General features: G+C 37.3%; 2 protein-coding genes and 2 long non-coding RNA genes across 7 annotated transcripts in view; 2 read left to right on the forward strand and 2 right to left on the reverse strand.

The window, feature by feature from the left end:
* Window positions 1-26,821, forward strand: part of LOC105391556 (solute carrier family 12 member 6) — a 355,094-nt gene that overhangs the window by 167,444 nt on the left and 160,829 nt on the right. The gene's annotated exons all lie outside the window — the stretch shown is intronic.
* LOC105391629 (monocarboxylate transporter 6) lies at window positions 1,153-16,000 on the reverse strand. Its single transcript, XM_038112946.2, has 10 exons — window positions 15,736-16,000; window positions 14,883-15,009; window positions 6,576-6,715; window positions 5,609-5,711; window positions 4,539-4,712; window positions 3,483-3,621; window positions 2,904-3,051; window positions 2,296-2,443; window positions 1,739-1,930; window positions 1,153-1,327 (listed from the first exon to the last, which is right to left on the reverse strand). The coding sequence occupies exons 1-10, from the start codon at window positions 15,832-15,834 to the stop codon at window positions 1,161-1,163; spliced, it is 1,437 nt and encodes a 478-aa protein (XP_037968874.2). The 5' UTR covers window positions 15,835-16,000; the 3' UTR covers window positions 1,153-1,160.
* Window positions 10,742-11,346, reverse strand: LOC125491460. The gene is made up of 2 exons (XR_007268318.1): window positions 11,125-11,346; window positions 10,742-10,984 (listed from the first exon to the last, which is right to left on the reverse strand). It is a non-coding gene; the product is annotated as an uncharacterized LOC125491460 (long non-coding RNA).
* On the forward strand, window positions 12,106-12,806 carry LOC125491458. Its single transcript, XR_007268316.1, has 2 exons — window positions 12,106-12,368; window positions 12,573-12,806. It is a non-coding gene; the product is annotated as an uncharacterized LOC125491458 (long non-coding RNA).

Genomic DNA, 26,821 nt, shown 5'->3' on the forward strand with positions numbered 1-26,821 from the left:
CCCTGCACTAGACTAGGCTACCTAGGCTATAAGCTCTGCGAATAACACTATTCGTAGGGTATAAGGTATGGGCTCTGTGTGGTTTTATATGTTTTGTCACGATGCACTGCTTTTCTACACAGCTAAAGTGATGGAATTGTCGTGGAAAATAGTTTGAAAATTTCTCAAAAATAATGGTTTTCAAAAGCGGTTGTGTATCAAAACAAACTGTAAAGCTGCCACCGTACAGAATCGTTTTTATGTTTTATTTTTATTCGATTGGACCTTGTAAAATGACATAGGTTAAGTTGTACTCTTTATCACGGAATTCTGAAACCCTTTGATGGCAAAGCGAAAGCACGAAGGAAAAAGGTAGGTATTTTTATACTTTTTTCCTTATTATTATTATTATTTAATGAAATCTCCATGTGCCTACAAAATAGCACTGAGCAAGAACTTATGTTGGTGTTTTGCACAAGTCGCACAACATACATTTGGGTACAGTCAGGTTCACTAGTAGCTATACAGAAATTTTTGTACACCAACTAACTAACCGCCTATTTATTCAAACAATGACTTTGTACAAAAGTGTAGCTTAGCTTCTAATTAAGCTGTCGACTACGACTGTACTAGCAGTTGCCCACGAGATTCGCTTTCCTTATAAAGGTTTTCCGTGCGTGTTAGCCGTGGTAGCTCAGTCTGGTGCCCGCTTTACACGATATACATGTGGGTTCGAATCCCAGCGCTGACATGAACCAATGAGTTATTTGGAATTTAAGTACCACTTATACCATCGTCTCTCTTACGATGAAGGCAAATATCCTGAGGAAACTTGCATAAATATCTAAATTCAGCACACCTATATATTTATTTGAACCCACAAACCTGCAGTGGACCAGCGTGGTGAGAAATGATCCAAGCTTAGGAAGGCAGTTAGACCTAGGTGATATATATGCATAAAGGTTCCATTCCAGAGGGCCAGGTGCAGGTACTTTTACAGGGTGTTGCAAAAAGGGTAAGTATACTAAGATGAAAAGGGGTGACACAGGGGGTCATTCTGAATAACTTAGGTTCTACGAGTTTTGAAAATTCACGAAAAAAGACCCCCTGGGTCACCCCCTTTCAGATTAGAATACAACATTGAAGGTTGAGAAGGCGCCAATAAATAACACATTCAGTCTTCATTTCGGTTTATTTGATTTCATTAGTATCTTTTGTTGTTTTAATTCTTTCTTTCTATTTCTTAAAACACACATCTCTATGCTCCAAAACAGTAGTACAATTGCGTAGAATGACGTCAAAATGTAAAATGATGCTGCGTAGCTGTTGGTCATATCTCGGATAGCACCTGAAAAAAATAATTTTATCTCAGCACAAGGTAGATTTTCCTATTTTATATTTCATTATGTATCAATGATGACAATAGAGGGGTGTATTTGTAGTTACTACTCGTACTTCTACTAGTCAATTACAAGATAATATACTCATGTAATAAAAAAATCGGGCCATTTTTCTTAGCGTGTCGTTGACAAGCACAAGAGCTAGACTAGGCTTTGTCACTTCGAGTCGAGTCGTTTGAGAAATGGCAGATGGCGAGCAAATTTTCTGCATTTATCTTCTAAAGTGGGCCATTATGCGTGAAATACCTACGAGGTGAATAGCTATATTAGGCCACCCAAACCCACGCCCGAAAGCCAGTAGTCGACCAGACTTCCCGGAGAGACCCCGGAGATTCGAACCCTTCCGCATTAAAACTCACCAATAACAGGTCCGAGCAGAATATTGCTCAGTCCAAATATGAGCATCAGGATCCCCAGCGCCTGCGCGAACAGGTCCTGCTCCACACAGTCGGCCAGCACTAGCGGCATCAGCGTCGTGATGATGCACCGGGACGTGCCCATGATGGACAGGTACGTGATTATTAAGGTCACGTTCTCCGTGCCCAGCATTGCTGGAAGTAAAGGGATGGAGATTAAAGGGTTTTGTGGCAAAAATAGCGAATTTAGCAAAGAGGATTCGAGAAGTTAAGGGTTTGTGGCATTCTGAAGGAATACGGTATACGTTATACGTTAGTAACTTACATAATAATATGTACTATAGGTTGAAGTTGGTGCTCATATCTCTTCATGCATTGGTAACTAGGCAGATCCACATCAGACGACCCTCGCGATACGATCACGCGCGGCTAGATATATACGGCAATCGGACATAGCATCCATAAGCACACCAGCATGCTCACGACTATAGAGGTAGCCAGAGGTGACTCACGACCCACCTTCCGTTGCGCTAAAGGAAGATAAGGTTCACTGAACTTACCAATTCTAGTGACGAAAGCAAGAGCCAGTCCGATCATGTAGATGTTCTTGCTCCCGATCCTGGCGAACAGCTTGTTGAAGACCATGAGACACACGCGCGTGGCCACGTCCGTGCACGAGTAGAGCGTCATCGTCCACGCTATCGTTTGCTGGAATCAGGTGTAGTCAATTTTATTTTGAGGTCACAAATGCTGAGTTGCAGAAAAAAACTTTAAGCTAATGTCTATGTTTATTTCAATGTTTGTTTTTGACCGTATGTTACACATTAGCGTAAAGTTCCTTTCTGCAACTGAGGTAGGTAAAGATAAGAAAGATTGTACATTAATTTGGCGCTATAGCTGGTTTTAAACCCATAGCAAGCCTCTTTTGAAAATAAGCTTCACAAATAGAAAATAATTTAGGGGGTTATTTCGATTTACCTCTACAATATGTTCAAGTCAAGAGTCAATTGGAAAAATCTTCTCATCCATCGCATCCTATCTGGCTCACTACACATTACTTTACACACTTTTTTAGACGTTTTCATAATATATTTTACGTGTGAACGTGTCATTGTCTCTCTACATTATGCAGCAGCTATCCTAACTAAAATTAAAAAAATCAACAAACCTTATCCATATTCATGGCAATGAGTGCCTGCGGTAGCATCAGCCAGAAGGTGAAGTCGCAGAAGCCACTGAACGACAGCCCCATGCAGATGCTGATCACAGCGAAGTTGGTGAGGAGATTCAGGTGGAGCATGTCCGTTATTGTTCTCCTGGAAATTGGAAATAGCACATATTTTCATAATTCGTTTTTTACTTTACAATCACGAGTCATGACCACGACCAGTGAAAAAGTTTCACTTGCCATTGCCGTTCGATATTATGCCACTGGAACTTTTTCATTGATCGTGAGTGTACCTATTAATGTTTAATTGGTGGCCAAAGGTTGCCGGGTTTTATGGCAAGAAACATGTACCTATTTAATTTAAAGTTGTTATTATAAAAGAAGAAGAGAAGGCAGATCGCTGCAAAAGCTGCAGAGCCAAATTTTTTAGCCATTGGTCTAGATAGAATCTTAAATAGTCAAATAATTTTAAATAATAATTATACTTAATTAATATCATTTTGGTGAAGTTAAATAATATAAATAATTTATAAAGTAAGTTATACTACATATTCTTAGATTTTTTTTTAATGTACTCACAGTCGCCCCTTGTGTTTACACTTGATGTTTGTGTCGTCACACTTCTCTGGCGATGAGCTTGACTCCTTTGTGCTGCCATCATCCTTTATTTTTATAACTACGGTCTTTTCTTGTTCAGGTTTTGTAACCAACAGTTCTTCTGTAACAATGCAAATCAAAATGAGTATGTTATCTTCTTCTGTAAATTCGGTGGGGAGAATTCTATATTTTTGGTTGTTGGTTCTGATAAAAAGTACCTGCTACATGTAGGTATGTTCTCGTATAATTTAACCACCATATGTCATCTTTCTCTCTCCACCTTGGACTTTCGACCACCGTTGATAGTTTACGTTTAAGTACAATATTTGGCGTTATATTACTGCTAGCATTTTTGGATACGATAACTTTTTAGCTTTTCTAAAGTGACAAAAATAACTACGTACGAGATTATACTCATAAAGTCATAACGTAAGTCACAAAGGTACTGGGTGATTTGCGAAAAAAATATTTGCTGCTCATGCTTATTCTAGGCAAGTAAATTTTACCCATTTTACAACCTCCGTTATTAAAGTATTTACCGTGGCTCGACGTAAGCCATTTTATTACCTTACCGTCATTAATTTAAACTAATATAATAAAGAAGCGCACATGGGTGTTTACCTAGTGTCTTGTTTATGTTTTATGTAACGGGTGACCTATATCTTCTTGTCTGTTTTAATATTTCTAAAATAACTCAAATTAATCCTCCTCCTCGTGATAAGAGCGCACAAAATCCGCGTCATTAAAATTTTTGATTCATGGAATGGAAACAGAAAGCGTACGAAATGAGACATAATTATAGGACATGGCATGACATATAGAATATTGGCATAGGGACTAAAGAAAGCTTTAACCCAGAAATGGATTGTTCTGATCTGACCTAAAAAAACAAACGAAAATCTGTTCAGCCGTTTGGGAGCTGCGCTACCACAGACAAATACACACACACACACACACACACAGACACATAGATAGACAGGCACATTCAAATTATAACATCCCTCATTTTTATCGGAGGTTTAAAAACTAGCTCTGTACCCTCCTCCTCCTCATCCACCTCCTCCTTGACCAAGTGCCACTCAACGGGCTGGATGAGCGCGGCCGCCACGAAGTTCTCCAGGTTGACTCCCGCCATGATGAGCAGCGTGCCGCGGCAGCCGTACTCCTCCAGCATCCACTTGACCAGGAGAGGGGTCACCATGCCCGTGAACGCTAAGGGTGATAGGATAAATATGAGATTGTTTATTTGTAAACATTTTATTGTAAAGCACATACAAAAAAACCGGTTAACTCGCGCACTGAGGGTTCCATAAAAGTCTTATCTGAGATAGTTTTTCTCTTAATTTTGTCATAATTATGTTCTACATCCCTGAATTTTTTCATATCTTAGCCAGCAGGGGGAGGGGGGACGGGAAATAAGAAGCTTAATATTTAAAGCAATCACTGAATCAAAAATGGTTTGAGCATATCTATAATATTTATGAAAGACAACGGGAAAAAAGTATTCATCCCGACCCCAACTTTACGTGTAGTTATGGGATTCCAGTGACATATGGAACGGCAAAGGCAGGTGGAACTTTTTCATTGCTCGTGAGTGTATTACGAAGGGCTAAACAAATGCTATTAGATTATGTACGGCCTTCTAAATCGGTGTCGCTTGGATGACGATTAAAATAAAGTAAGTATAAACTTTACATTATTGGATAAGCTACTTTGTAGCACTAATTTGGCACATGATTGACACCTACAATGACTTTAATGTATTAGTTTTTAACAAAAAAATATAAATTTCTCATCGACATGGAACTTGCTTTAGAATTTCCTTCCCTCCGGCCCACTAGGCTGACGAACAGACATGGTAATGGAAGGCCGGCCTGTGTCTAGATTGTTCAGTAATGGATAATTTTTATTGGCTAATGATAGCTTTAAATAAAATCTATGTACCGACCAGTTTTATAGTATAAGCTTTATATATTATAATAACTGTTTAGGTTTAGCCTAGCAACTCTCCCACATTGTGTTAGTATTAGTATACCCCCGTGCAGAGGTACCGAGCTTGCTGTTATGCATTGTGAAATAAAATAAGACATAAGAAATAATTATATTACCTGGAAAAAATTGTGTAACACTAATAGAGAGCAATCTTTTCTTGACAAAGTAAGAATTAATGACGGTACAAGACACGTTGTACAGGAACCCGCCGCCAGCGCCCTGGAAAAATACAAGAGTTTTGTTACGTTCCTTCAATAAGTCAGTCAATATTCATGACTATGTACGTTAGGTTTGAGATTGCATAGTTATTTTTGGGCACGCCTACTTCCGATAAGTTTACGCTTGGTATTGTACATACTTCTAATTAGTGCAAAGCAAATCACATCCAATATTATTAACCTTATTTAATACTTACATAATATTTTAGTAATAGTCATTTTTAGCTTTGGCTAACTCATAGTGAGTGAGAACGTCAAGTTAAGCAGTACTTTAGCATGACATGCAGCGCTGTGATTGGCCGAATTGACATTGAGCACGGACTTTTCTAAGTTAATGCTTAACTCAAAGAGAAAACACTGCTGTTTTCTATTTAATTTAATTTTATTTATTTGGAAACAAACAGCTTTATAATATTTCACTTATAAACTAACATTAAGTTCATACACAAGCCAATAAAGTTTCACAAAGAATTTAAACATGAAAACAAAACATCACTAACTTATAATCTAAAATTACATATAGTAAGTTCAACTTTGCACATTTTATACTTAATCAGTTTTTAAGGTAGGTACTCATTATTTTTTTCTTATAACACAATGGTTTTTCATGAAATAGATCAGCTTGCTTATGCAACTTATTATAATTCTCGCAAGCTCGTATAACAAAGCGATTCTTTGTATAATTTCTACTACAGTTCTGTATCACAAAATCAGCTTGAAAAGCAGCTCAAAAAGCTTAATTAACTAATCACACTCCCGAGCAATGAAAAAGTTCCACTTCCAAATTTTAACCTAGTATATTCCGTGTAGGAGTAATTTTCTGCTATTTGAACTTTTTCATTGCCCGTGAGTGTATTAATCTTACCGCGATAGTCTGCCAGATATAGAAGGAGACGTCAGACTTGGCGAGGTAGGTGCCGAGGCAGCCCAACACGTTCAGCGCAGAGCCCAGCACCGACATCTGTCTGAAGTTCATCACTTTGAACAGCGGGCCAGCAGCGTACGCTAAAATTAAGTTCAAAATATTATTAATATACCTACGTAATGTTTATGTATACAAAAAATATTGTATTAAAATACATTTCGACTGCAGCAATTAACATCGTCGTAAGTGAAAAATCGCTACTTTACAGTAGAGCCGTTTAAAGTTTTAAATATGACTAAAATAGTTCTAAAATTAACATTACTCCATCTATCTTAACAAAATTCGGCATGGTGACTTAGTTTTAAATGTGCCACAAGGTAGTAAGATCAAAAGTTAGTATTTTTAATAGGAAAGGTGAAAAAAGGCACATGTGACTTTATTAACCGTCAAATCCCAGATTAACTTTGTCGGAAGAGTTAGATCCAACAATGTTAACTGGACTTAGTATTGTAAATTTTGTTGGTAGTGGGAGATTCAACAATGTTCACTGAACTTAGTACTGTAGATTTTGTCGGAAGTGGGAAATCCTGCTATTTTAAGTGGACTTTATATTCTTTACGATGTCGTATTTATGCTTTCCTGAATCAATTTTTCTATGAAAATTGTAGTTTTCCATTATTTTGTTTCTATTTTTCTAAGATTAATTTTAGTTATCAATTATAATAATGCAAAGATCATCTGATTATAGTTTTGATGAACGGGAAATTCGGGAAACTTCGTCACATATTCTCCTCGGCCATTCCTCAGAGTCTGAAGACAAAAGTCCAGTCCATCAGTCCGTCCTGCCAGTGATGACGTATAGTGCAGACACGTGGACACTGACGGTAGGACTGGTCCACCGATTTAAAGACTCTCAGCGTGCTACGGAGAAAGCTATGCTTGGGGTTTCTCTGATGGATCGTATCAGAAATGAGGTTATCCGTCAGAAGACTAAGGTCACCGACATAGTGGTCACAATATGGAAGCTGAAGTGGCAGTGGGCTAGTCATATCTGCCGAAGAACCGATAACCGATGGGGTAGAGACGCCTTCCTGTCCGCTGGACTGACGACCTTAGGCGGGTAGGTGGTAGTGGTTGGATGAGGAAGGCCGAGGACCGAGTGTTGTGGTGCTCCTTGGGAGAGGATGCAACGGAGATTTACCAACTCCTCAATGAGTGCTGGTGTTGCGGTACAGTGCCAGGTGACTGGAGCGGAGCGGTCATAGTTCCTTTTCATAAAGACAAAGGCTCACTCCAGGTCCGCAATATTCACCGTGGCATCAGACTCTTAAGTATTGTTGATTCTGTATGCAAACATATTGATTGAAAGGGTAGATAGGGGGACAGAGAAGAAAAAATCTTGGATGTGTGGGAATGGTATTTGAAGAAAGGGAATGGGATTTGTGGATCACGATCTGTTCACTACGAAATATCACAGAAAGGTCCTGGCTTAAGAGTTCTGTGTCTTCTTAGATTTAGGAAAGGCTTTTATAGTAAGGAGGAATGATTTGTGGGACAATCAATTGATGCGGTGACTGGGATCCCTTTAGGGACTTATGCTTGCGTTAGGATAAAAAGAGCCTACACTGACTGGTTTAGCATCCATAGGGGTGTTAAGCCCTGCTTCATGTGTGCTTCGCCTTGGCTGTTTAATCTATTTACTTGCTTAACAGTTGTAGGGTATGATAGGGATATGAAAGATGATAAAAGAGGATTGCGAATCGGAAAGTTACTTCTTAAGTGTACGCTATATGCTGACAATTACGGCTTACTATCATCGTCGGCAGAACAGCTGCAACAATAAGTAACTCTCCGGTATGGTTAAAAATGAAGGAAATGAAAGGCGAAAGTAATGATGTTTGAAAGAGTAGAAAAAGTGGGAAATCAGATAAATTTATTGGAGCCCAGAACTCTGTCATGAGGAGTCAGAAAGTGTCTCAAAAAGCTCGTTTAGATGTTCATGAGAGAGTGTTGTTCCCTACGCTGATGTAATTTATTATTTTTATCACTAAGGATCTAGCATATCTTGCAACTGTACAGTAAGAGGCCGAGAAACCTGCAGCTTACAGTGCACGTGTCTGCACTAGTTCATCTTCAAATCCATTAGGAATTTTATTGACGGTTGTTATCCGAAAAACAACAAATAAATAATAAAATGTTGGTACCTATAAACATATAGAATGGTCCTGAAATCCTTAACAAAGTGGTAAAACTTTTTCAGTCGGACTGAAGCCAACTGAAAAAGTCTGACATATCTTTGCAAATAAACTTTTTTTTCAGTTTACCATACTGAATTACCTACTCTGGAATGTTATGTATGGGATATCGAAAGATGTGAGTGTTAAATTAAAGTAAAATATTTTTGCAGATACCAGAGCTTTTAACTGTTTTTGAAAAATCTGCCTTTTACTGTAAAGTTATTAAAATTTACAGTCAGAGGCCTCCCTCACATGGTCACATCAGCAACTACGTATCCAAGCAGTTCATATGTATGGTATTAGCGACGATGCAATACCGTCGCCAAGTGAGTTAGGTACCATACATTTCAATGCTTACAGCTTGGATAAATTGCTGGTAATGCGATCAATGAGGTTCTAGTGAGGCTGGGCTCTAACTTTTACAGAGCGCCTATGGGGATTTTACAACGTTTACAGAAAATAATGTTACATTGTACCACATCCAACTCAACTGTTTAACATTATGTACAAATAACAAGGTTGGTTCTTCCATATCCGACAATCACAAGGGAAAGAAGAACAAATAATAAAGTCGGTAATACCATATACAACAGTAGTACTTGAAACGCAAGCAAGTAATAATGTGGGATGTGGTACATCCGACTCAAAATTAAAATTATGCGCCGTTAATACTGTTGGATGTGCCATTTGCTACAATGTTACCTGTTCAGTACAGTTTATACACCTTCCATACGAAAATTTTATTAAAATATAAAATTTTAGAAAAATACACTGTATTAAGCAAGCATGTTAATGTGAGATAATATAAAAATATATATTTGTTTAATTGCATCCTTTTTAATGGAACATGTTTGTACACAAGTGTTAAATTTCTGTCATATATTGTCTTGAAATCTTTACCCGTTTCTTGATACACTAAGTCTGCCATTATTTAGAGCCAGACATTATAGTTTCAATATTTTTATAAATTAATTGGTCTTAAAGACCACATAATAAAATTGTATCACGCAACTTGAGCTCCTCCCGCTAACATGGCGGGAAGTGGTAGATACGACCAGCCGCCCCGCTCGCCCGCCCCGGGAATAGTGTCGCAACATTCTTACCGACAGTGTTAAGCGGTCGCCATGAACAGATCCGACTTTTTTCCACAAGAAAAATCGGGAAATATTCATAATTAAGGGCGGCTTGCAAGAACGTCTTAAAACTCGATTTTGTTCAATTTAAGCTCAGTTTAAGCGTAAATCAGCAAAATCCTCTTGCACGATCTCGATTTAGTGTCAAATCTCGATTTAGAGAAACGTCAAAATTAAACCGCCAATATCTCGGTTTTACGCGTAAATCGAGATTTAACTTCTTTGTCAAATGTCAAAAGCAATCTTTGAAGTATTATTTTTGGTTGTTTTGTTGTTAGTAATTAGAATTTCTAGTTAACTTACTCGGTAATATCAAAAATGTTTGAGGCGATGCGATATGCTCCCAGCCAATGCCAGCACTCTATGCAGTTGCGGAAGCCTACAGACTACGTCACACCTTATAGAGTGCCCTAATGCCCCAAAGTGCAGTCAAGGAGACCTGATGAAGGCCAATGACCTCGCAATAAGAGTAGCAAAACACTGGAGGAATTAGCTTAGTGCATTTACACGATAGAAGAAGAAGGAGATCAAAAATGTATTACTCAGACGACGATAAAGAAATGACTGAATATTTGAATACCCCTTACTTTTATAGGAGGGTTAACTACTAAAATAACAGATTTGTTTCGTGCTTATCGAGATGATGAATTCATTAAAAGCTTTCGTCTTACAAAGAATACCACAACAATGTATATAGACCAACCTCCTCGTGCCTTACAGTCTGGGAACAATGCAAGAACTTCGCTGATCAATAACTATTTTGCAAGGTTATAGCGTCACCAGTACCAAACACCAGTTGATTTAAAAACATGTTTATTATTATTAATTACCACTGTATATTATATACCTAAATCTTAAAATATGGCTTGTTGTTTTAGTTTGCTTGATGATTGTTTCGCTTCTTTGCTTAAAATATTGAATGTTGTTTGGCATTCCTCTGGGGGGAAATTAACATCAGCCGACACCATTTCCCAGTCTTATCCATGGAGCTCCACTGTCTGAACTACAGACTCGTCTAAAACTTTACATCTAAGTATATCTGCAAACATAAAAATCCAAATAAAAATCCGTTAGCCAATACTCTAGCTACCTACATACTTTATTACCTACTATTATACAATTTATTGCCAATTTTATTTTGCAAGTAGCCATATGGCTAGATATAATAATAGAACTTACTTGAGATCTGCATTTTTTCACTTGAGTGCTGTTTTTTCGTCTTTGTTTTCAGGTTTTTGTTCCCAGCTTGTAAATTCTCAGTAGTTATGGGTACATAAGTGGTGTTGGCGTTATATTATTCTTTACTCAGCATCTTCCAAGCCTTCTGTTTTTCGGCTACGGTCTAACCTTCAGTTTTTTTATTTTCAATTATGAAATTATATTTGTCTACGAGGTTACATATAAGCATACTTTCGTCACATGTAAAATTGGGTGCCCGTTGGTGGTTTTTACCTTCCATTTTTATAATTTATCAATTAGGTATTTATATTTCTAGCACAGGGTTGTTTGTTTATCAAGTGACAGTAACAGTCGGTGACTGGACTGACATGTGACGACAAGTATATTTCATTTCACCCAAAATATTAGCCCACTTCATTGGAAACTATCAAATTTTAAATCAAATAGTGTATAACGAATCGTATATAGACCGAATGAGAAATTGAATGATATCATAAACTAGGTTTTGTTAAATCGTTTTAGAAAAACCATGGCGCAAGACAGTTTTAAATCGTTTTAAATAAAAATCAGTTTAGTCTTAAGAAACGTTTAGTAAAGCTATGCTTAGGGGTTCTTTTCTGCAAGCCGCCCTAAGAGCTGTAACTTTCCTAACACCTTCCTTATTGATATTATGACCTTCTAGGGCGGCTTGCAGAAAAGAACCCCTAAGCATAGCTTTACTAAACGTTTCTTAAGACTAAACTGATTTTTATTTAAAACGATTTAAAACTGTCTTGCGCCATGGTTTTTCTAAAGCGATTTAACAAAACCTAGTTTATGATATCATTCAATTTCTCATTCGGTCTATACGATTCGTTATACACTATTTGATTTAAAATTTGATAGTTTCCAATGAAGTGGACTAATATTTTGGGTGAAATGAAATATACTTGTCGTCACATGTCAGTCCAGTCACCGAGTGTCACTTGATAAACAAACCACCGTGTGCAGTTACCGAAATATAAATACCTAATTGATAAATTATAAAAATGGAAGGTAAAAAACACCAACGGGCACCCAATTTTACATGTGACGAAAGTATGCTTTTATGTAACCTCTTAGACACATATAATTTCATAATAATTGAAAATAAAAAAACTGATGGTTAGACCGTAGCCGAAAAACAGAAGGCTTGGAAGATGCTGAGTAAAGAATAATATAACGCCAACACCACTTATGTACCCAGAACTACTGAGAATTTACTGGTAGGTACAAAAACCTGAAAACAAAGACGAAAAAACAGTGTAAAAATGCAGATCTCAAGTAAGTTCTATTATTATATCTAGCCATATGGCTACTTACAAAATAAAATTGGCAATAAATTGTATAATAGTAGGTAATAAAGTATGTAGGTAGCTAGAGTACTGTGATTTACTCTAATTTTTATGACTGGATTTTAATGTTTGCAGATATACCCAGATAGCAAAGTTTTAAACGCGTCTGTAGTTCAGACAGTGGAGCTCCATGGACAAGACTGATGTTAATCTCCCCCCAGAGGAATGCCAAACAACATTCATCAATATTTTAAGTAAAGAAGCGAAACAATCATCAAGCAAAATAAAACAACAAGCCATATTTTAAGATTTAGGTATATAACTAATATACAGTGGTAATTGATAATAATAAACATGTTTTTAAATCAACTGGTGTTTGGTACTGGTGACGCTATAACCTTGCAAAATAGTTATTGATCAGCGAAGTTCTTGCATTGTTCCCAGACTGTAAGGCACGAGGAGGTTGGTTGTTGTGGTATTATTTGTAAGACGAAAGCTTTTAATAAATTCATCGTCTCGAGAAGCACGAAACAAATCTGTTATTTTTGTAGTTAACCCTCCTATAAAAGTAAGGGGAATTCAAATATTCAATCATTTCTTTATCGTCGTCTGAGTAACACATTTTTGATCTTATTCTTCTTCTTCTATCGTGTAAATGCACTAAGGTTACTTCCACCAGTGTTTTGCTACTCTTATTGCGAGGTCATTGGCCTTCATCAGGTCTCCTTGACTGCACTTTGGTGCATAAGGTGTGACGTAGTCTGAGTAATACATTTTTGATCTTCTTCTTCTTCTATCGTGTAAATGCACTAAGCTAACTTCCTCCAGTGTTTTGCTACTCTTATTGCGAGGTCATTGGCCTTCATCAGGTCTCCTTGACTGCACTTTGGGGCATAAGGTGTGACGTAGTCTGGAGGCTTCCGCAACTGCATAGAGTGCTGGCATTGGCTTGGAGCATATCCCATCGCCTCAAACATTTTTGATATTACCGAGTAAGTTAACTAGAAATTCTAATTACTAACAACAAAACAACCAAAAAGAATACTTCAAAGATTGCTTTTGACATTTGACAAAGAAGTTAAATCTCGATTTACGCGTAAAACCGAGATATTGCCGGTTTAATTTTGAAGTTTCTCTAAATCGAGATTTGACACTAAATCGAGATCGTGCAAGAGGATTTTGCTGATTTACGCTTAAACTGAGCTTAAGTTGAACAAAATCGAGTTTTAAGACGTTCTTGCAAGCCGCCCCTAGTGCAATAAACTGAAAAATTCCCAAAAGTCAGTTACGACATTGTTAATTGCTACAGTCGATTTATATGTAACATTGATAATAACAAAAAAAAAACCGGCCAAGTGCGAGTCGGGCTCGCGCACAAAGGGTTCCGTAGCAGCAAATATAATATTACAGTTAAATCAACCTATCTCAAAAACTATAAGAGATACTTTGATCAAACCAAAAATCGTTGAAAGAGTTAATTAGCATGCATCACCTCTATTTTTTTTAGAATTTTATACCCCGTAGTTATAAAAATAGAGGGGGGGGACATACTTTTTACGACTTTGAGAGCTGATATCTCAAAAACCGTTCACTTTAAGAAAAATGTTTTTTAGAAAACTTTATATCATTTTAAAAGACCTTTCCATTGATACCCCACACGGGTATGTACATCGAAAAAAAATATTTCATCCCTCAGTTACATGTATGGGGGGCCCCACCCCCAATTCTTTTTTTTACTATTTAGTGTCATATTTTTGTAGCGGTTCATACAACACATATTCCCATCAAATTTCATCACTGTAGTACTTATAGTTTCCGAGTAAATCGGCTGTGACAGACGGACAGACGGACAGACGGACAGACGGACAGACGGACATGACGAAACTATAAGGGTTCCGTTTTTGCCATTTTGGCTACGGAACCCTAAAAACAGCAACTAAATACAAACGATAACACAACAGGCTGCTGTTCAGAACGTCAAAAAGGCACCAGCTCGGCATGATATATACAAATATTCTATTCTAATTACGAACTTCATGAAAACGATATTTTGAAATTTCATTAGATTAGGTACTAGTGATTTCAGCGAGCTTCGCATCGCCTTAAAATACTTGTGAAGGAAGTTCTCTTTTTCATACTGATTGTCACCCTCGTCACCGTGGAGTAAAATCGGTCTGAGTGCAGGTGAAAATGCACACAAAACGTGAGAGCCAACGATCCATGGTATGGGGCTGGTAGCACAGAAAAATACTAAATTGGGGGTTATAATTATGACAAAAAACGTAGTTATGGAGCGTTGCTGCGCGAGCCACAAATCTGTCTCGTTATATTAATCGTGCCGATTGCACAACAGCTCTCGTTCCTTTGTTTTTCGTCAGTATAGAGATAGAGTAACCCTCCAAGAACTAACAAACTACTAAACTAAAAAATTTGAAATGTACCAACCTGCTATGGAGAAAGCGACACTCGCTAACCCATTCATGAGAGCAAACCCAGTGGAACCAATTTTCAACTCTATGAACAAGTCGTTAAAGATCAACCCGAGACATGGCATAAAGCTCATACTCGTTATCTGAAACAAAATTCATAGTAAATTCGTTACTCAAACAAAATGTTATTCAATTATTACTTTTTTATCAGATATCATCTTTTTGTGATGACGCAATGCTATTATATACCGTGATAGGTGCAATTCCATCGTTAAGTTATGTAAAATGATAATACACGAGACCACGTTCAAGACACTTTTTTAATCTCTGCTGCCGCGACACGGTTTCGTTATTGATAGATAGATAACCCGTGTAGCGGCCGCTGACCAAAAACAAAGTTTACTTTTAGGTGCGTTTGTGTCTGTTTGCAGCCTATGCCTACGCCTTATAATACATTCCAGCTGTTATGTATCTAAGTCTAACGTTAACTTGTACAACCTGCAAAGAGTTAATTACAATGCATCACAAGTAAAATCTTGCCGATTGTAAAATCCTGGAAACTTGATTGAGTTGACAAATAGTCTTTTAAATCACCAAGTAACCATATTCGTATATCTCTATTAGGCCAAGTACCTACGCATGCCGAGTAAAAAACACTCAAAAACCCTTTTCGGTCGGGGGTTCATATAAATGCCAATGCTTTTTATCACTAATTGGAACACTAAATTTGAAATCCCATGTGCGTATCTATATAGAACAGTTCAATTAGTCACATGATTGGTTCATCATCATCAATGAAGACACTTGCTGCTGTAGGGTAGTTTTACACAATGATACACTATACACAAACAAAGCACTCTGAAGCTTACATTCAAAATAGTAACGGCGACACATATCATGTAGCCCCAGCCCCCATCGGGAGCCACCAGTCGGTACTTTTTCTTCATAACTTTTTGATCTCCACTCATCGTTGTACCTTCTTAGCTTGTAACTGGTGTTATGCTCTCGCCACAATATATTTTTGAACCAGACAATCCCCTATCTACGTCTCTATCTTAAGTTAATATTGTTTCATGTGTTTGTGCTGTTATCCCGCCGTTTATTGCAGTGCTTCAGTTGTCAAACAATTGAAGACTGAAGGTAAAATATAAATAGATTAGCACTAGCTTTAAATGCTAGCTGAAACACCCGTATTGATGACAATGAGTGTGGTTCTAACAAAAACAAATGAATATATTTCAGATATATTTTTACAGCAAAGAAAATCGAGTGTATTGTTCAAAAGATTTCAAGTTATGAGTTGAATTTCTAAGAAACAGAGCATTGTTAAAAAATACCTCTATATCGGCAGCTGCGATAAAAATTAGCACTAGGAAGTATTACGTTTTTATAACTATAATTATGGATATATTAACGCGTATTTGTAGAAGATTTTTTAAATACACACGGTTTAAAAGAGTTATTATGTTTTTTGGATTCCTTAAATTGAATAGTGCAAACGCATACACGTGTATTTCTCAATTTATGTACCTACTGGATGTTGTGTATTATTCTCTTGTAGTGTCTCGCAATCATAAGCCACCTGAATAAATCGTTCATCATCATCATTATCATCATCATATGGGTATAATATAAGTCCCAATAATAGCTAGAAAGCAACTAGCGCGGCTTAAAAACACAATATATTATTTTTAAATTTATGTCAATCAATCATGCATACAATTATATCAAAATCTATTTAAATATTCCTAAGTAGACATATTCACTACAACAATGCAGTGTTATTTTTTGGTTGTATTCTTTTTCTTAATTTTTTCTGCTTTTATTGTTCAGTGTGTCAAATATATGTTTTCTTTCTTTCTTTTATTCTGTTGGTGAACTAATCGCGCAGCGCGATTTTTCGTGCGATAAATTTCTGTACGGAACCCACAAAAGATGAAACTGAATCATTTTTACTTATTATTGTCATGAAACTGTTATTTAGCTCCTCCCGGGGAAAGATTTTGTGCCTTATTCATTCTATTTTTAAACGAGTAGGTATTTGTTTTACTTGGCATACAGGTACTTATAATGTATGTACATAGAACAACGCGGGCTCGGGTGTACCCTCGGGAAGCGCCATAGCGATCTTTCTTGATACAAAAAAATCTGCCAATTTTTGCGGGGGGAAATTTTACCGTTTACCATGATTATGTCTCATGGGACATATCATTATGAGTTTTAATTCCCAGCAATAAGGGTTACGTGAAGTGACATTTAATAATGAACACAGTGTCTTCATTTTTCTTGCCAATGGATGTAACAATTATCGATAAGTGTTATCGGTGAATTTGAGAACATGGGTTAGAAATACTAATTTCAAATTAATTAGGTATAGTTAAATTTAGTTAGGAATTATTAATAAACGAAGTCCCCCGCTTTTCGCTGTACATTTATACTCACGTGATAGGTCGCGAGCCGTATCGCCGTTTTTGAATGAGTACAATGCACTGAAGTTGTCGAGTAAGTGGGCAACGCGACGGTCACATGCTTTCTAGCCACCCCTTCGGGCGGCCTCTGACTAGGCTTAACGACTGCTGCCGAAGCAGCAACCGGGACCCACGGCTTAACGTCCCGTCCGAAGCACGGAAGCGTCCAGAAAAGAACCATTTGAAATCGGTAACTCATGCTGTACCTACCAATGGCTGACCGTGTCAGTTGTTGCTTAACCTCAGTGATCAGTGTAGCGAGCACCGGATTCGATACTATTTTCGAATCTACAAGAAGGGTCACTTTTACCAAACGCTAAATGTATTTAAATCAAATTTTAAATACATTTAGTACTAACTGACAGACGTTTCACAGGCTACTAAATACGTTTAGCGTTTGGTGAAATTGCACCTAACATATGGAAAAAACAAATGTCACTTTTGGAACTAACTTTGCCTTACATTTTGACAGTGACAGTTGACGATACGCAACGTAAACGGAGGTTTCGAATCCTATGCTCGCGTCTCAGTTACGATTACTGAAGCCTATTCGACTACGGACGCTTCCCAACTATGACCTTTTTTGTCGATTAATACATATCTACATACCGGTACATCACTATTGCATTTTTTTGAAATTGGTTGCTAGGAAACAGCTAATAACAATAAACCATGACCAAATCTGAGATCAAATCCGGAATCCGGATATTCTATGAATTGAAACTGTCATTTTAGTATGTAAACAAATCATTTTCCATGAAACGAACGCTTTGCCAACTAGATTGAGTCTAGTGAAAATTGAGACTGCAAGTAGTTTTTATAAATCGGTGGGCCTTTCTGGCCTACCACCCCGCCAGAGGGGAACGTCTGCCTATTTCGTCTCCAGACCATTCATACTCAATGTGTATGTACTACGAGTATACGTATACTCAAACTGTTGACATAGACAATATGTGCAAGCTGCACCCTGCTATTTGAGCCTTGGCAATATGTTGTCCCGAATGTATGCTGGGGCATAGACTAATACACTACCTACATACTTGCTCAATACAATGTAAACTTCGTATTGTAAACGAGAGGATTTTCTGCCAGCAAACCTCACGGTTTAGCAAATCTATGTGTCTGTAAATTTTGTAAATAAATGTGATTAACTTAAAAAAATGTGTTTTACTTAACTAATATTAGTCTATGGCTAGGGGCTGAACACATAACATGGCATAAATATACAGCTCCTGAAAATGTCCAATTTTTTTTTATAACAAATAACATTCATATGCTCACGACTGTAATCCCCGAAGGGGTAGTCAGAGGTGACTAGTAAGCGAATCACCACACTATTAATCTAATAACAAATAAATAGAAATACCGACATAATATATGTACAGCTATAAATGTACCCAACTCTTGCATTTCAATTATAAAGACTACCTACGTGTTTGCCGTGGATTTATTTTATTGGTGCAGTCAGCATTTATAAGAATATAGATCTTTGACCGCACGGTTCACCGGTAACATTGTTTATGTCGAGGCTCCGTTATTAAAATAGATAAAACATAGTTATCTCGCAAAACTAAAGTAAATAACTTATTAACTTAAAATCACCAACAGTAAAGCTAAGTGAATTAAGCTTCAGTTTAATAAAAATCGTGTTTAAAGTGATTAATTGATCAAAATAACATTTAACATCTAACTGCGGGTGTGCAAATAAATTCTGTGTGATCGCAAGCAACTGTCGACGCTACGCGCAGCACGCAGTGACTACATTCGGTAAAGCAGCCCTCCAGCCGATGAGTCAGTGACGTCGCATCGGTCTTGTCACAGAGTAAGCCGCGCAGAAGTGTTTACAACTTTGCACAGTCGATCCTTGCCTCTCAGAGAGTTAAACACTTACTACTCACAAACTTATACGTAAGTGACTACATTTATAAAATGCCTACTGAAAGGTCTCCATCTAAAGCTACGAAATCCTTGAGCGCCCCATTGGAGCATTGCGAATCGGAGCCTAATTTATGTAACATAAATCCAGATGCTACAACACGGGCACGGGTTGCTACGCGAAAGATAACCAAGCGGCAGCGGCGTGAGAGTTCGGAGAGCCAAACAGATACAACTTCTGATGAGATTGAAACGATGAAACAGCTATTTTCAGCGCAAGACGCAAAATTAAATACCATCATGAGTTTCATGAGAGACATAAAATCCCAAATGAGTGAGGTTCAAAGCTCCATAGAATTTATGTCTCAAAAATACGATGAACTTCTTATTAGGTTCAATGACATGGAAGAAGAGCAAAAATCAGACAAGAAAAAGATAGCGCTCCTCGAGAGCAAAATTGAGTTCCTGGACCGCGCTTCTCGTTCTGGCTCGATAGAACTAATAAATGTCCCGCAAAAAAATGGAGAAACCAAGTCGGACTTATTGCACGTGCTAAAAAAGACTGGGGATGTCCTTAAAGTCAGCATAGAGAATAGTGAAGTCAAAAATATACATCGGATTTCCACCTCTAACCCCAGCAACAAGCCGATCGTTGCCGAGTTCGCGACTGTCCTAAAAAAGGAAGAAGTGTTGTCCGCCGTTAAAATATTTAACGGCGTTATTTTATTTATTTATTTAAGCTTAACACAATGCACCTACATATTGAAGGTCCAAAAAAAGCAATATACGTATCGGAGAGACTCACCTTCAAAAATAAGAAAATCTATGCAATGGCCAGGGAAACGTCCAAAGCCCTGAACTATAAATATTGCTGGATCTCGCATGGCACTGTCTACCTCCGCAAGCAAGATGGTGCTCCCGCACTGCGTATTATTGACGAGTCAGACCTTTTAAAAATCAAACAGTGACTATCTTACTCTATCTGGTTTGCATGTATCAATTTCATTTTAATTCCATTAAGTTTGTCTGCATCACTGTTAAGTAATTATTATTCTTTAAACAATGTATCCAATAATAGTTTATACAAATTTAATGTGAACATCAAACACTCATATACAAGAACTATTTAATTGTAACTGTAACACATTTCACACTCACATACACACTATCACGCACAAACCACTTTAATTTCCTATCCCTACTCACACATATTACTATACTGCACATCTATATACACACATTCATTCAAGAAATCCGGGCAACTACTAGCAGTACCACAGTTATTTTATACTACATGCCTATTATCGTATCCTTGGGTCAACTATATTATTATTATCCAGAAAAAAATGCACAAATCAAATCAATTATTTTGACAAATTTTTATCTTCATTACATAATTCAATCCTATTATTAATTTACACTCAACTGACATTGAGCAGATAGACCAGATCAGTTGCTCTTATGTCCCTAATCCATCCATACTGAAATCTACTCTTAAACTAACTAAAAACTCGTTAACCGTTCTCTCAGTGAACATAAGAAGTATCAATTGTAATCTTGACCGCTTTCTAATTTTCTTAACAAAACTTGAACTGCAAATTGATATAATTGTCTTATCAGAAAGCTGGACGGATTCAGATACTATTATACCGACTATAAATGGCTACGACAACTTTTCTACAAAAAAAACCTATAACCAAAACGATGGCGTAGTTGCTTATGTCAAGTCTAGCATTTCAGTAATAAGCACCGAAATAAACATTAAAGAAGGTAATTGTCTACGGCTCGACTTACCCGATGACCTCACCATTATTTGTACCTATCGCCCATCGACCTTTAAAAACCCCACCAACTACATTAATGGAATTTTATTAACGTACAATTATTTACATAATTTATATAATTTACAATTACAAACTAAACTACCTATATACCAATACATTAATTCCCTAAATTCCTTTCTACAGACATTACAAACAGGTAATATAATTTTTACGGGTGACGTCAACATCGATACACTGCCAGGAAATGCAACTACTAAAACAAATGATTACCTTAACCTTTAAGTATGGACGTGGAGTCTCACAGGCTACCTAATGTTTACGTTTTTATAGTTTTGCCTATTTCCCCCCGCTCCCCGCGATTGAGCGGCTCAGTAGCTTTTGTTTTAGTTGCCAAATTACCAATGAGGGAGGAGGTTGAGTCGTCCGGTGAATATCACGTGAGTAATGACCATCAAAAAATTGACTGGAGCCTGTCAGGCTACACGTCCATTGTTGTCATACAATATATTTTGTATGGGCGATTATGTTTTTTTTAGATTTTTTTTTCAAAATGTGAAAAATAAATAATGATGGTACTTCTAAAGGTAAAGGTAATTTCTAAAAAAACTAGCACGTGTGCATGTAGTGCCTCATGTGCAAAGACGTGATATAAATAGACGATTGCCAAGAGAGCTAAGGTTGACTAATGAATCGAATTTTAGGTGATGATAATTATGGTCACAGAAGGTTTCCAGGATCAAGAAACCAGTCAAGGGTCCACAAGAGCATGTAGAATCTGTCCCGCGAAAAAACATAGGATGAATACCTATGTTTGTGTTGCCTGTGTGTCTCCAAGTGTTTTAGACCTCTGTGCATTGACTGCCAATAAATTGGCGCTATTAGACTGTGGTCAATATTTTATATAATAGTTACCTGAAGCAGGTGTTTTGTGTTTTCGGTTACTTATGTATTATATTTTAAGAAAATAAGACTAATTTTGTTATAGTAATAATTTTGACTGTTTTTAATACCAGAAAATGTAGCCTCAGTAAATTAGGACTTAAAAGTGCCATAAGTTTGAGTTTTCCACATTTCTATATTTTTTTAAATAATATTTGATTACATAAGCACGTTATTTTATTGCTAAATCCTTTAAATTCAATATCCAATCAGTTTTAAAGTAATCTTATATCAAATTCTCAAAAAAAAAGTGTATGCATATAGGAGCCTGTGAGGCTCCACGTCCGCACTGGTGTTAAGAAAAAATGACGTCCATACTTAAAGGTTAATATGATGGCTTTCCACGGGCTAAGGCAGGGTATAGATAAAGCGACTAGACAGAATGCATGCCTTGACCATTTCATGGTTAAATGTAAGTATGATTGTCATACTTTTGTCTTCGACGCATTCACTGATCACTCACCAATATTAATTCATATAAATAAACCGATAAATAAAAAACCTACACAACCTTTTACTAAATCATTTATAGACTACGAATGTATACGCTCTGAGCTAAAAAAGATAGACTGGGACTTTTTTTATTCTTGTAAAGACGTTAACGAAGCAACTGCAAATGTATCACAAAATATTCAAACAATTATTTCCAAAAACACCACTGTGGTTACAATTTCTAAGAAATTAAAACCCCTTAAACCCTGGATAACTATAGGAATGATAAAATCGATTCGAATAAGAGACAAATTATTTAAAAAAACTAAAAAACAACCTAATGATATTAATCTACTACAAGAATATTCAAATTATAGGCAAATATGTAATAAAATAATTAAGCATTCAAAAAAGGAATACTATGCCAACGAACTAAAAAAAACTGCTGGTAATAACAAAGAAACTTGGAAGGTAATTAAAGAACTTTGCAACCTTACTAAATCAAAAGAACCTCCATTAGAACTACTTAAAATAAAGGATCTTCCTGTGGAATCTCTTAATGAAGTGAACACGTACTTCACATGCATAGGTAGCGAACTAGCTGGGCTTAGGTACAATGCGAATTATGAAGACCAGTGAGTCAGCATTAGTGACAGGAGCAACAGATAATTTTACCCCACTAAATTGTATGTATTTAGCTCCTACAGATACCTATGAAATTGAAAGAATTATTGTGCAACTTGACTCTAATAGTGCAGCCGGATTGGATAAAATTTCGGCAAAGATTTTAAAACTTAATTGCGATACTCTATTAGAACCAATCGCCTTTTTATGCAACCTGAGTTTTTCTACTGGGGTCTTCCCAACACTGTTCAAGTCTGCCGTTGTTTGCCCAATTTTTAAGTCAGGAGACCGTGACAAACCAACCAACTACAGACCAATTGCACTTCTTCCAATCCTTTCTAAAATACTAGAAAAGCTAGTGAACAGAAGGTTAATTAATTATGCAAATAACTCTGGTTTAATCGGCATTAACCAATACGGATTCAGATCAGGAATATCTACCGAGGACGCAGTACTAAAACTAACTTCAATGATCACTGATTACGTGGACCAAGGAGAGAGCTGTGTCGGAGTCTTTTTGGACCTCCAGAAAGCCTTCGACACGGTCTCGATCCCGATTCTTCTGAGACGTCTCGAAAATCTAGGCATCAGAGGTACGGTACTTTCCTGGTTTGAAGACTATTTAACTAACCGACAACAGTGTGTGCGACTTGGTTCTTATCTTAGCGAAAGTGCCAAATGCACTTATGGTGTCCCACAAGGCAGCACACTTGGTCCATCCTTATTCCTTCTGTATATTAACAGTCTATGCAATCTCTCCATACCTGGTGCAGACCTGGTCATGTTTGCTGATGATACAGTCGTACTGTTTCATGGTAAAACTTGGCCAGAGGTACGTGTTCTAACAGAGAAGGGCTTGTGTAGGGTAACGACATGGTTGGAGGATAATCTTCTTACTATTAATGCACTCAAAACTAAATATCTTTGTTTCAGCAAAACTAAAGCCAACGAACCTGATATATCTTTCGAAATCAAAATTCATACATTTCCGTGCAACAGGAACTGTGTCAGGGACTGTAGCTGTACCATTCTTGCGAGAGTTCCCACCGTAAAATATCTAGGTGTAATTTTAGATGACAAGCTGAACTGGCCATCGCATATATCAAGCCTATCAGGCAGGGCTCGGAAGCTCATACATGTTTTTAGAAATCTAAGGCTAGCTGCTGACCAAAAGCTGTTAATCTCAACCTACAAAGCGCTATGCCAAAGTATTCTAACATACTGTATTTGTACTTGGGGCTGTGCAGCTAAAACTTATTTGTTGGAAGTCGAAAGAGCTCAAAGAGCTATTCTTAAAGTTGCTCTTGGTCTACCTTACCGATACTCTACAGACTGTTTGTACAAAGACGCGAATGTCCTTCCTATACGTAAATTGTTTATTTATCAGGTCCTGCGAAGATTCCACTCCAAAGTTGTCCCTAGCGAACCACTTATGCTTAGAAGAGTGCCAAGATTTTATATTCCTTCTGTAAAATCAGCCATAGGCCAACGACATTTTAATTACATTGCCCCTAAACTATATAACATGGTCTTGCTTGAGGACAATCAACTTGTCAATTTCAAGAACTTCAATTTCAAAAAGTTCATTATAAACTGGCTGAGTCAATTTGATTACGAATCAACTGAGGACTTATTTTATATCCAAGTTTAAGTTACATATTGTATACTTTTTTTTTAAATTTCTTTTTTGAATTTTTCTTATTTATAGACGCCACATTCAACCTTCGCCCATATACACACACACACATAAAACACACATATACACACACATACATTATCTCTCACACACACACACAAACACACACACACACACATACACACTTCTCACTCACTACTCACTACACATGCATGAATAGTTGTAAACTAACTTAAGTTCATATCAAGTTTTTTTTTTCTTCTCTTTGTTATACTTAATAGTTGTCACATTAATGAGGAGCCTGTCTTCTACGACACAGGGCAACCTAATGTAGAAGCAGTGCATCATAAAATTTGTAACAATTGTATAATAAAGAAATTTTTCATTTTTCATTTTCATAGCAATTTATATCATCTATAGCTTTATTTCGGCAGACGAACCGTAGCACTAACATGGTCGTATAAACAACTAGACTAAGCTTAGCTTTTATTACGCAGGAGAGCACTAAAAACAGATTACTTACGTGAGGTTCTTTCAGGAAGACAGGGACAATTACTAAGATCTATTTATTCTCTTCTCGTAATATACATATTTTTTTTTTACCTCCCGAAGTTTTTAAAGTGCTGTTTAAAATGTCAAACCGAGCTTTGTTTGACGAGAACCTAATCAAAAAAAAAAACACACACACTCACGCCTTGTACTAATGTACTCCCTTGCGGGGAAGGCAGAGGTGCATTGCTGCACCCACTTTTCGCCATGGTGTTTTGTTAGTCCCAATGTAATAGGGGGCGGGCCTATTGCCATTTTACGGGCACATCCAAGACCCGAGAACAAATATCTGTGTTTAAACAAATATCTGCCCCAGCCGGGAATCGAACCCGGGACCTTCGGCTCTGTAGTCAGGGTCACTAACCACTACGCCATTCGGTCGTCCTAACCTTAGAACCTAATCAGTCTATTCAAATTGGTCGTTTTGGATAGAAAATTGCTTGTATTGGACCACGGGCAAGCTCTCGTATCGCTACCTTTCCTAAAATCATACTTAGTATAAGAATCCAAGCTTAGCGACATAAAATTTAGAATGTTACAAACGTGGTATGGTAAGGTGACAAAGGGTAGAGGGTCATAATAACCAACTTTTGGAAGTTTCCATAAAATAAAATCTAGTAAAGTCTATAATGAAATGAAATAGTTTATTTGCCAGAAATGTCGTTTAGTAAATAATAGTCAAAAATTCACGTGAACCATAATGTTTCTATGGAGAACCTATTATTGTGTTCTTAGGACAAAAGTTGTTCAGAATTACCCCCTTTCGGCTCCCTTTTTGCCACACCCTGTATAATAATCCCACCAGGTGGCGTGAATAAATATCTCCGACCAACTTCTTGGCGTAATTTACTTCCTCTCTAGCCGACGACTTGAACAGCGGGCCTGAATTTATGATTCAGGATAATGTACACTTACCTTAAAATATTTCAAACAATACATCATGTTATTATATACCTAATGCTACTTCTTTAGTCTTAAGCGTTATATTTATTGAACGACCGAATGGCGTAGTGGTTAGTGACCCTGACTACTGAGCCGATGGTCCCGGGTTCGATTCCCGGCTGGGGCAGATATTTGTTTAAAACACAGATATTTGTTCTCGGGTCTTGGATGTGCCCGTAAAATGGCAATAGGCCCGCCCCCTATTACATTGGGACTAACATAACACTCTGGCGAAAAGTGGGTGCAGCAATGCACCTCTGCCTACCCCGCAAGTGAGTACATTAGTACAAGGCGTGTTTTTTTTTTTTTTTCATTTTCGTTATTACGTATATGTATAAATTACCTGATATGTTTATTTTGATGATGTAACTGAAGTATAGAGCGGGCACATTTTACGCTCGTGTACACACTCACCCATATAGCTACGTCTGCCGCTCCCTGGGCAGTCAGTATTCTAACTGGCTAATCCTATCTCAACTAAGCTCCGACACGCTAAGAAGAAGACGGAAATATAGCTAATACAAGGGATAGATACTTCAATAAACCACTGTAACCGACTCGAAGTCGTCTTTACGACCTCCATGCTAGTTGCTATCTGCAATCTTGGATTGAACTGTCCCATGCATCCCCGCTTCCTATCCGCTCCACACCCGTTTGATTAGTCGAAGTCGGGCTGGGCGGGACATTGACTGTTTGTATCTTTAAT

Source organism: Plutella xylostella, chromosome 5 (genome assembly GCF_932276165.1).
Source record: "Plutella xylostella chromosome 5, ilPluXylo3.1, whole genome shotgun sequence".
Taxonomy (NCBI): domain Eukaryota; kingdom Metazoa; phylum Arthropoda; class Insecta; order Lepidoptera; family Plutellidae; genus Plutella; species Plutella xylostella.